This window comes from Topomyia yanbarensis, chromosome 1 (assembly GCF_030247195.1).
Source record: "Topomyia yanbarensis strain Yona2022 chromosome 1, ASM3024719v1, whole genome shotgun sequence".
In the NCBI taxonomy this organism is placed as follows: Eukaryota; Metazoa; Arthropoda; class Insecta; order Diptera; family Culicidae; genus Topomyia; species Topomyia yanbarensis.
Genome location: NC_080670.1, coordinates 172,893,812 through 172,904,907, shown reverse-complemented (window position 1 = coordinate 172,904,907; position 11,096 = coordinate 172,893,812). Strand labels below are relative to the sequence as shown.

Here is an 11,096-nt window from a genome sequence, read left to right as displayed (position 1 = left end):
CTCACCCTTTCGGACTAGAAAAGGCGATCGTTGAAAACGAACCCAAGCTCATGGCAGACAAACAGCCCAAATTGAATTTCAAGAAACTGACGATTGCAGTCCACTGGCGCTTCCCTACTGTCAGTACAGTAATTAAAAAGGCCTTAACTCGTTCCGCCAGCGAAATGAAGTTTTTTTTCCTAATAAACGATTAACTGCAAGAAAATTTACCATGCACCATAATTCACTGTTAACCATCACGCTCGTATGAGCAACTGTAACACTTACCTGTCGATAGAACATGACCAATTGTGCGCTTAATTACCCTCATCCGGGGACTTTAGCTACCAGGCGGTGGCAGCGGCTACAGCCGTGAGATGTTTAAATAAACATTCCAAAAGATCGTACTACTCCTGCTGCAATAAACCTGATGCGAGCTGCTGCTTTATAGCCGTTTAACTCTAACAGAGCCTGTCATCGCGACGGTCGGTAGTTCGGTTGAAACATAAAACTATGCCTACGGGACCCGTGACGGCGATGACCGGTTCGCAACACGGTTTGCTTGAAAGAAGGGCGGCAAACACTGGATCAACACGGTGCAAATATTGCTGAATTCCTTCGAAAAGTAATTATCTTTCATTTATCTTCTGCTGCTCAGTTTACACTCACCTATGTATGTACCTACTACTAGTCCCGTATCAGGTCCCAATAGACCGCATGTCTCAAAACGGCGATGGTTAGTTGGGGTAGGGTGGTTCTCCGATGTAGGAGCTTGTAGTACGAAACTTCATTTTAATTATTGTTTTATGTCTAACTGTCTGTCTGCTTTCCTTTTACCGGGAACACTGTACGTGTGCAAAATAGTTGTAATATTATTCCCAAGGAAGCTTGTACCCACAATATCACTCTTAATAATCATATAATTATTACATTTCCCCAACTTGTTTCACGTCTCAATGTTGTCTCAGCTGCTTCTGTGTATCCGCCTTCAGGTTCAAGTTTCCTAGAGTTTTATTTGGCCTGATATCTGGTTGCAGCATGTGTAGTTGCCAGCGTCAGCCTTTCCTCAGGTTTGGAGGTGCTGGTGGTTGAGTTAGCGGACTGGGGGAACACGACAGAATCGCGACATGTTGGAATTTGGAATTTAGTTGCTGCACCAAACAGTGGAACGGAGCAGAATGATAGATTTTACAGCTATGCCTATTATAGGTTATGTTTGTTATGTTTTATAATCATACACGAATGTTTACTCTGTTTTGTGCAAAACTAATTTAGCAGAGGTCTTACTCAGTACTCATTACTCAACAATTTTATGTTAGATCATAATACTGCCGATCGACGAATCTAAGATCTATGAATTTGAATGAGCTATTCACGTGTTTTTATGTTTCAAGAAACCTGACTCAAGCTCAAGAGCCTGTGTTAGTCTTAAAATTTAAACATCTGTTTAATTTACCTATTACCTAACCTTAAAACATTTCGTTACAACACTCAACAAGAGACTCACGTCGCGAACTAAACCCAGAAGCGTATATTAATAAAATTAATAAAGTATATGTAATAAGTATTTAATTACTGCTTCTACGGAGTGCGGTTCCCACTTTGCACGACAGCCTGCACTGGACACCGACGATCGACCCGCGCTGCAGGGACACGACATGGAAGCGAAAGCGCGATCAAGATCTTTCCCAATTCCCAGCAACAAAGACACTCGCTGGTACGTACAGTACAGTCAACGATTCTGGCACATGAGAACGTGGGGCTCTCGAAGACAAAAAAATTGCTGCCGCCATCAGACCCGTGGGTATCGTGAGGTCCTACTGGGCGATTAATGTGTTGCAAATATTTACCGGCATCAGCAACCCACGGGTGGGGTGATAATGCAGCCAAATTCCACCATTGGCGCGATGACAATGACGCGGAACAAAGCCGCGCGCAGCTGGATCTCGCCACCTTAATGAGCAGCAAAAGGTCACAGCAAAAGTGTACACGAATCGCCTCTCCCGATGGGGATGGCCAAGCAAATCAGATTAAATTACCGTGCGTACTCAATTAGCCCCGATTTCAATTTAATTTATGGGTGGTCGAGCATTTGGCGCAAATTATTTACGATTTTCGCTGCCTTGCCAGTTTGTTCGTCGCTAGTCGGATAACAGGATCCGCGGGGCACGGCGGGTCAAATTTCAACATTTCCCATTTTCTAACTGTAGTTCCTCAAATCAATCCCTTGCAAACGCGCCCACTGTGCCCGACAATTCCGGCGGACCGCTATGCATCCACATTAAAGGATCGCCGCGAAGATCGCTTCCTCCCCGGGTAAATAATCAAACTTGCAGACATTTTTCTCGTGTAAATGGCTCCGGGCGACAGGACAAGCGGTGGAACGAATCAAATGCGAAGGTATCGGTCTCAGCCCATCAGAACCGATTGTGCCTTTCTTGGAGCGGTTTTAATGGAAGTGAGGAAGAGTTATGGGGAACAATTTCATGCTCTAATCACACTCTGTTTCCCTACCGGCTGGTGCCGGGGAATTGTTTGTTTTTCGAAACTGGACTGGGATCCGGGACGCGTTTTCAAGTTACTGCTAATTTCGAAAAATAAAAAAGAATACAAGCAACGAACCCCGGTAAGTATGCCAAAAATTAAACTCTACTCGTCGTTTTTTGTTTTTTTTCTTTAGTTTTCGCTCGTGATGGGCCTGATGCAGTACGGATGCACTTTTTGGTGGTACGATACGAACTGCATCCTGGGTGGCTTTTTTCGGTCTGTGCTGGCCGTGGTTTCGTGCGAATGCCTGATGCCCGCTGGATTGAAGATTGAAGACGAATGAGGCGGAAAAATAAAACAAACTCCAATCTTAACAAGATAATTACTCACTTCAGCGATGGGAAAATGATCGGGGTGGCCGTCGGTGGACCACCGCCACGGTCTACGTCGGAGGCTGCGAGTGGAGCCTCAATACCTCGACCGAATCGACCCCACAGGCCGAGCGCTGGCAAAGGTGAATCGATTGTGATAATGTGCAATTTTCGGTGTGGATGGGATTCATCCCGGTCAGGAGTCGTCAATCAGAATGAATTGGCTCAATCGGTACGTCCCCCAAGTCCCCGTCCCGCGCAGCACTGTGGTTATGTTAGTGGTTTTCGGTCGTTGCAGTGGCGGCGACTTAGCTGTATAGCAGGAAAGGTTTTGCACATTATTTGTGTGATTGAAATGAATGCGGTGCTTAATTTTTTGCTGTTGAAGGTGCTGTTTTGGTATTTCGAGGTCGACGAAGCTCTAGAAGTCAACAACGTTCAGTCGTACTCACATTCTGCTTTACTTTTCGTTGACACGACTTTCAATTTGCAACATTTTCCATGATTTCAGACTCTCCATTCGCATTATTTACGTTCCTACTTCGAACCGCGCTCTACTTTCAGTCGCCTCTCCTGAACCGACTTATCGCAATTGTGTCCGCGCACAAAGTTGAAATCGACGGTGTGGTCAACAACGAGAGTTTAACATGCAACACGCTGTTAGTATTGGATTGATTATTTTAAGAACCCTTACTCAGATTATAAGTAATTGAAGTCGTTTCGCAGGGTCTGCTAGCCCAAATTGGGTCCTCATGGGCAAGGTTCCTGTGTCTGTTCGCCATTCTGTGTCGTGGGTCATGAACTGCATTAAATGCAACCAATCGGGCTATACAGCCTTGTTACATATAAAATTGGTAAAGGGTATGCTTGGAATCTGGTTCTTACCCATTTGGGATCCGGTGGTTGCCAACGCTGCACTCTGCAATGCAGCTGGGCTAAAAATTCCAACCGCCTTCGTTTCGAGAATTGCAATAGTTTTTGTTGTATTTTCTGCCACTGTTTCAACCAATTTTGCGGAACAGCAGTGAAGTCTGGAGCAGGCAGTTGTTGCAATCAAAAAATGCCCTGGAATCAAAGGTTCCAGATCATTCGGATCGTCGGACATCGCAGTTAGCGGTCTAAAGTTAAGACAACCCTCCACCTGAACCAAAAGAGTGTCCATATCTTCATTGAAGATTCGTTGAAGAGATCCACCAAACCATTCCACAGTGGGCAAAAAGCGACCCCCAGAGGCACTTAATTAGTCGCCGCGGGATTCCTATCATAATTTATATATGAAAAGTTGCGGAATTTGATAAGAAATCAAACGCACCTAGTTTGGTCCACTGCACGCATCTGTGGCCAGAGTCACGGGGGTTTGAGTACCCGGAGTATTCTGGTATTAGACAAAAAGTGATTCCCAGAGGCACTCAATTAGTCGCCGCGGGATTCCTATCGTAATTTATATATTAAAAGTTGCGTAATTTGATAAGAAATCAAACGCACCTAGTTTGGTCCACTGCACGCATCTTTGGCCAGAGCTAGGGGGGTTTGAATACCCGGAGAACTCCCGGTATTAGGCAAAAAATGATTTCCAGAGGCACTAAATTAGTTGCCGCGGGATTTCTATAATAATTTATATATGAAAAGTTGCGGAATTTGATAAGAAATCAAATGCAACTGGTTTGGTCCACTGCACGCATCTGTGGTCAGAGTCACGGGGGTTTGAGTACCCGGAGTATTCCGATATTAGAGAAAAATGATTCCCACAGGCACTTAACTGATCGCCGCAGGTTTCGTATCATAATTTATATATGAAAAGTTGCGGAATTTGATAAGAAATCAAACGAAACTGGCTTGGTCCACTGCACGCGTCTGTGGCCACAGTTACGAGTGTTTGAGTACCCGGAGTATTCCGGTATTAGACAAAAAGTGATTCCCAGAGGCACTCAATCAGTCGCCGCCGGATTCCTATTATAATTTATATGTCAAAAGTTGCGGAATTTGATAAGAAATCAAATGCAACTGGTTTGGTCCACTGCACGTATCTGTGGCCAGAGTCACGGGGGTTTGAGTACCCGGAGTATTCCGGTATTAGACAAAAAGTGATTCCCAGAGGCACTCAATTAGTCGCCGTGGGATTCCTATCATAATTTATATATGAAAAGTTGCGGAATTTGATAATAAATCAAACGCACCTAGTTTGGTCCACTGCACGCATCTTTGGCCAGAGCTAGGGGGGTTTGAGTACCCGGAGAACTCCCGGTATTAGGCAAAAAGTGATTTCCAGAGGCACTAAATTAGTTGCCGCGGGATTTCTATAATAATTTATATATGAAAAGTTGCGGAATTTGACAAGAAATCAAATGCAACTGGTTTGGTCCACTGCACGCATCTGTGGCCAGAGTCACGGGGGTTTGAGTACCCGGAGTATTCCGGTATTAGACAAAATGGGATTCCCAGAGGCACTCAATTAGTCGCCGCGGGATTCCTATCATAATTTATATATGAAAAGTTGCGGAATTTGATAAGAAATCAAACGCACCTAGTTTGGTCCACTGCACGCATCTGCGACCAGAGTCACGGGGATTTTTGTAATCAGAGTATTCCGGTATTAGACCAAAAGTGATTCCTAGAGGCACTCAATTAGTCGCCGCAGGATTTCTATCATAATTTATATATGAAAAGTTGCGGAATTTGATAAGAAATCAAACGCAATTGGTTCGGTTCATTGCACGCATCTGTGGCCAAAGTCACGAGTATTTGAGTACCCGGAGTATTCCGGTATTAGACAAAATGTGATTCCCAGAGGCACTCAATTTGTCGCCGCGGGATTTATATCATGATTTATATATGAAAAGTTGCGGAATTTGATAAGAAATCTAACGCAACTAGTTTGGTCTACTGCACACATCTGTGGCCAGAGTCACGGGAATTTTAGTATCCGAAGAATTTCTGGTATTAGAGTAAAGTAGTAAAACTGCCAAAATATACGACTTTGTTCGTTTTTATTTCAGTTTCTAGGTGTTAACAATCTTGGTGAAAAACAATCTAAATTTTGAGTAATTTAATTTCTTTTCCGATAGTACCGTAACCCGGGGTAACATTGATCACTTTTCGAAGTAATCATTACATATACATTTTTTCAAGTTTAATATTTTTAAACCATGTACTTATGTACGAAGTACATGATTGGATGGTTTCACCTGAAATTCTCTGCTTACTACTATTTTTTCAAAAAACCTTAAAATTTGAAGTCCGTTTTCATATTCCGGGGTGGCTTTGATAACCTGTATATTCACCCACATTAAGTTCTTGATGTCAATGTTTTTCATTCAAATGTTTGTTTAAACTAATTTTAAATCGATACCCATTGTTAAATAGATGTTAATTGGCATTGTATACAGCATTTCACTATACTGTAAAATTCAAATGACCAAAATTCGTGTAAATCGGGTCTAACTAGAATAAAAGTATCTAAAAACTTATTTAACTGCTAAATTTGTTTTATTTCAGCGGTTTATCAATTAACAAAGATTTTCATCCATTTTAACATATTGGAGTATTGCACATAAAAAAATTTGAGAATTTTAGCTTGAAATAATTTGAAATAGTTGCTAACTAGTTTTACAAAACATTTTTCTAAAATTAAGCAAGCTCTCAAAAATCGATTTGGCACATCCGATACCAAAGAAAAATAAAAACTCGTTTGGAATTTACTATTCTAGCTAAAATCTAAGATTTATTTGTTGTATAAAAAATAGATGCTTTTAGAAGCTTCGTCAAAATAAGATAAAGTAAAAGTTAAGATTTTTGCATACTTTGTACTAATAAATCGAATAATGTACTCAAAAAGTATAATAAATCACTACTTTATAGTAAAACTCATTACAAATTTGAATGATTAGGTAGACTATTCTAGCTAAATATGTAATCTACGAAAAAAGTTTCGAGTGATCAAAATCACCACGACGATCAATGTCACGTTATTATAATTACCGAAGCGTGATGTCTATAATATAATATGGCTTCATTTTCAGAAAAAAAATAGCCAAAAATTTTTTTCTGAGACACCTTTATGTGTAAAAACCTTACTACTGCCCTCATGGAAAATAGCAGCGAAAAAATACTTTTTTATTGAATTCTATCGGAAAAGAAATCAACTTACTCCAAATTTAGTTCATTCCTCACGAAGATACCCAAATACACTACACTCTCCTATTACCACACTCCCCTAAATTCCATAAATAACATCCCCAAAACTAAAATGAAAACGAATAAAGTCGAATATTTTGGCAGTTTTACTACTTTACCCTAATACCAGGAATTCTTCAGATACTAAAACCCCTTTGACTCTGGCCACAGACGCGTGCAGTGGACCAAGCCAGTTTCGTTTGATTTCTTATCAAATTCCGCAGCTTTTCATATATAAATCATAATAGGAATCCCGCGGCAACTAATTAAGTGCCTCTGGGAATCACTTTTTATCTAATACCGGAATACTCCGGGTACTCAAACCCCCGTGACTCTGGCCACAGATGCAAGCAGTAAAACAAACCAGTTGCATTTGATTTCTTATCAAATTCCGCAACTTTTCACATATAAATTATAATAGGAATCCGGCGGCGACTGATTGAGTGCCTCTGGGAATCACATTTTGTCTAATACCGGAATACTCCGGGTACTCAAACCCCCGTGACTCTGGCCACAGATGCGTACAGTGGACCAAACCAGTTGCGTTTGATTTATTATCAAATTCCGCAACTTTTCATATATAAATTACGATAGGAAACCTGCGGCGATCAGTTTAGTGCCTCTGGGAATCACTTTTTGTCTAATACCGGAATACTCCGGGTACTCAAACCCCCGTGACTCTGGCCACAGATGTGTGCAGTGGACCAAACCAGTTGCATTTGATTTCTTATCAAATTCCGCAACTTTTCATATATAAATTATTATAGAAATCCCGCGGCGACTAATTGAGTGCCTCTGGAAATCACTTTTTGCCTAACACCGGGAGTTCTCCGGTTACTCAAACCCCCCTAGCTCTGGCCACAGATGCGTGCAGTGGACCAAGCCAGTTTCGTTTGATTTCTTATCAAATTCCGCAACTTTTCATATATAAATTATGATACGAAACCTGCGGCGATCAGTTAAGTGCCTGTGAGAATCATTTTTCTCTAATATCGGAATACTCCGGGTACTCAAACCCCCGTGACTCTGGCCACAGATGCGTGCAGTGGACAAAACCAGTTGCATTTGATTTCTTATCAAATTCCGCAACTTTTCATATATAAATTATTATAGAAATCCCGCGGCAACTAATTTAGTGCCTCTGGAAATCACTTTTTGCCTAATACCGGGAGTTCTCCGGGTACTCAAACCCCCCTAGCTCTGGCCACAGATGCGTGCAGTGGACCAAACTAGGTGCGTTTGATTTCTTATCTAATTCCGCAACTTCTCATATATAAATTATGATAGGAATCCCGCGGCGACTAATTAAGTGCCTCTGGGGGTCGCCTTTTGCCCACTGTGCATTCCATCACCTACAGGGTGAGCGATCAATTGATTTCAACAAGATGACGACACGAATGAACTCATGATGAATGAAGTTCATGTTTGACAAATTTTCGGTGGTTTGTTTACTTTGTCAGTTGCGTTGCGTGAGCAGGGTTACCACATATACAGATTAACCTGTATTTTACAGATTTTTCTGGATTATTTACGACCAAGATTCTGTATATACAGATTACAGATTTTTGGCTAAAATGCAGATTTTCCGTGCAGGTTTGTAGTACCCAGCAGCTCAGATCTTAAGCAACCATTAAGGCGTGGAGCAAAAATGCCAAATTTAGATATCATTTATTCTCCAGATAAAGACTAAAATCAATCTGATTGATATATTTGTGATCGGTTATCATAATCAATTTTTCATTGTCACAATATTGTTTTTTGGGGATCTGCTGGTTAATTTTCGAATACAGATTTTCGATACAGAATTTTTCTTCCGCGATGCAGATTTTCAGATTTTTTGACGAAAAAATACAGATTTCATGCATGACTAGTTTACAGTTCGGAAAACGTGTCACGGGATTTTTCGCGGGATTTGAAGCGGGATTTGCCTCGGGAAAATTTTTCAATGACGTTTCTCCACAATTCTCCACACGCAAAAAGAAACCTATTTTGCAAGTTGTTTACCTTTGTGAAACAACAGTGTTATTTATTAAAACTATGGAAAGCTTTGAAGAAAATTTATTGCTGGTGGCTGCTTCAATACTGACGATAGGCTTATTATTAAAAAAGAAGAGGAATACAAGGAAAAATAAGAGGAGTTGCTGGGTGAATCCTTATTTGTGGCAGAGAAATTTAAAGGGACGATTTGCTGAAGATGTAAGTATTATCTATAGCTTATTTGAATTTTTATCTGACAACTTACCACATTATAATGTACTTAATAGTTCGATGATTTGCGGGCATGGAAGAGTGAATTCGCTCAAAACTTCCACATGGAAGAGAAGCAATTTCAGGAGCTGTTCCAAAGGGTTAAACATCGGCTGGAACCGAAGAGATGTACTCGTCCAGATGGAATAAGCGCAAAACAACGTTTTGCTTACACTCTAGAGTAAGTAGATGCCGCAATCTTCACACTCAGCGGGAACTATACATTCAAATTTTATTTTAAGGTATCTCGCTGGTGGGCCTTTTTTTGAAAGATATGCGGCAAGCAACTACCGTTTCAGCAAGGCTACAAGCTGCATCATTATAAAGGACACATGTCAGATTATTTACGAAGAGCTGGCAAAAACGGAGTTCATGTCATACACGAAAGAAAACTGGTTGACAGTAGCGGATGGGTTCAGGAACAAATGGAACATGCCCAACTGCCTTGGCTCATTGGATGGCAAACATGTTCGCATCAAGTGTCCAGCCAATGCAGGATCCTTGTACTACAATTACAAGGTAAATGATTTAATTTTCTATTTTCACAATTGTAACAAGTACTCGAACACTTCGCCAGTTTTAAATTGATTTGGTTTGAGTACAGGAAAAGTTAGTGTTCTGGTGAATTGAGTATATCTATATTTTATGAGTAATTTCCGCATATCATAATGAATGTTTGTGTGTTTCTTATGCTCTACGTTTGGCATTCTTTCGAGAAGTACACTAGTTACATCGTCTTACTCTTAGAATATATCCATAATGTTATTTTAATACTTCTCTAAACTGTCTGGAATGCTAAGCAGAAATATTTCAGATCGTCTTAATTCCATGACTATAGTGTGCTTCACGAATGAATGGCAAGAGTTCTACAGAACTAGCATAATATATTAAATTATATATTATTTCGGAGCTGCTCCATTAAAAAGCAGAAAAAGTCCTGGTTTTCTTAGACATTTTCTAAAAATGTTTGTTTTCATTTTGCAGCGCTACCATAGCATCATATTGATGGCAGCCAGTGATGCAAACTACCGGTTCACATTTATCGACGTTGGGTCTCCTGGCGCAGATGGTGATGTAAATGTTTTTTCCAGGACTGAATTCGGAAAGCAAATTTTGGAGGACACTTCATTTTTGGATTTACCGCAAGATGCTCCCATCAACGGTGCAGACCTGTCATATTTCTTTATTGCAGATGATGCTTTTCCCCTATCTCATCGAATTATGAAACCTTATGGAACAGCAAACGCACTTACTAATGACCAAAGGATCTTCAATTATAGACTCTCACGTGCGCGTCGTACTGTTGAAAACGCATTTGGTATTATGACGATGCGGTGGGGATGTCTTCGATCAGAGTTTCTTTGTGCTCCTGACAAGGTGAAAGTCATCGTTGCTGCATGCTGCGCACTTCATAATTTTTTATTGAGTAGAGATGCTGCATATGGCAGGACGGCAGACCGTTATGATAAAGATGGGCAGCTTATCGAAGGAGAGTGGCGTATGTTACAACAGTTTGACCAAATTGATGGCCAAAGGCGTGGACGTCCAAATGAATCCGGAAGTTTTATTCGACGTAAATTAACCGAGTATTTCAACAACATCGACATATTGCCGTTCCAGTATACTCGGGCAAATTGTATTTAAACAATATTAGAGAACTGAGTTTTTAATATGAATCTTAATATTATTACCTAATAAATATATATTAAATGCAGATTATGATTCTTGTAAAGTATATTAATGTATGAGATCCAGAAGTAGGAGAGACCGAGGCAAGTTAGTGAGGATTTCGTCTTCTACGTTATAAGCCACAAAATGTTCCTTTTTCTAGAAACTACA

The 11,096-nt window shown here is 40.6% G+C and overlaps 1 protein-coding gene across 1 annotated transcript; it reads left to right on the top strand.

Annotated features, from left to right (window-relative positions):
• The first annotated feature begins 8,910 nt into the window (after positions 1-8,910).
• LOC131681634 (uncharacterized) lies at positions 8,911-11,096 on the top strand. The gene is made up of 4 exons (XM_058962548.1): positions 8,911-9,206; positions 9,275-9,438; positions 9,500-9,776; positions 10,242-11,096. Exons 1-4 carry the CDS (start codon positions 9,048-9,050, stop codon positions 10,899-10,901), a joined length of 1,260 nt encoding a protein of 419 aa, XP_058818531.1. The 5' UTR covers positions 8,911-9,047; the 3' UTR covers positions 10,902-11,096.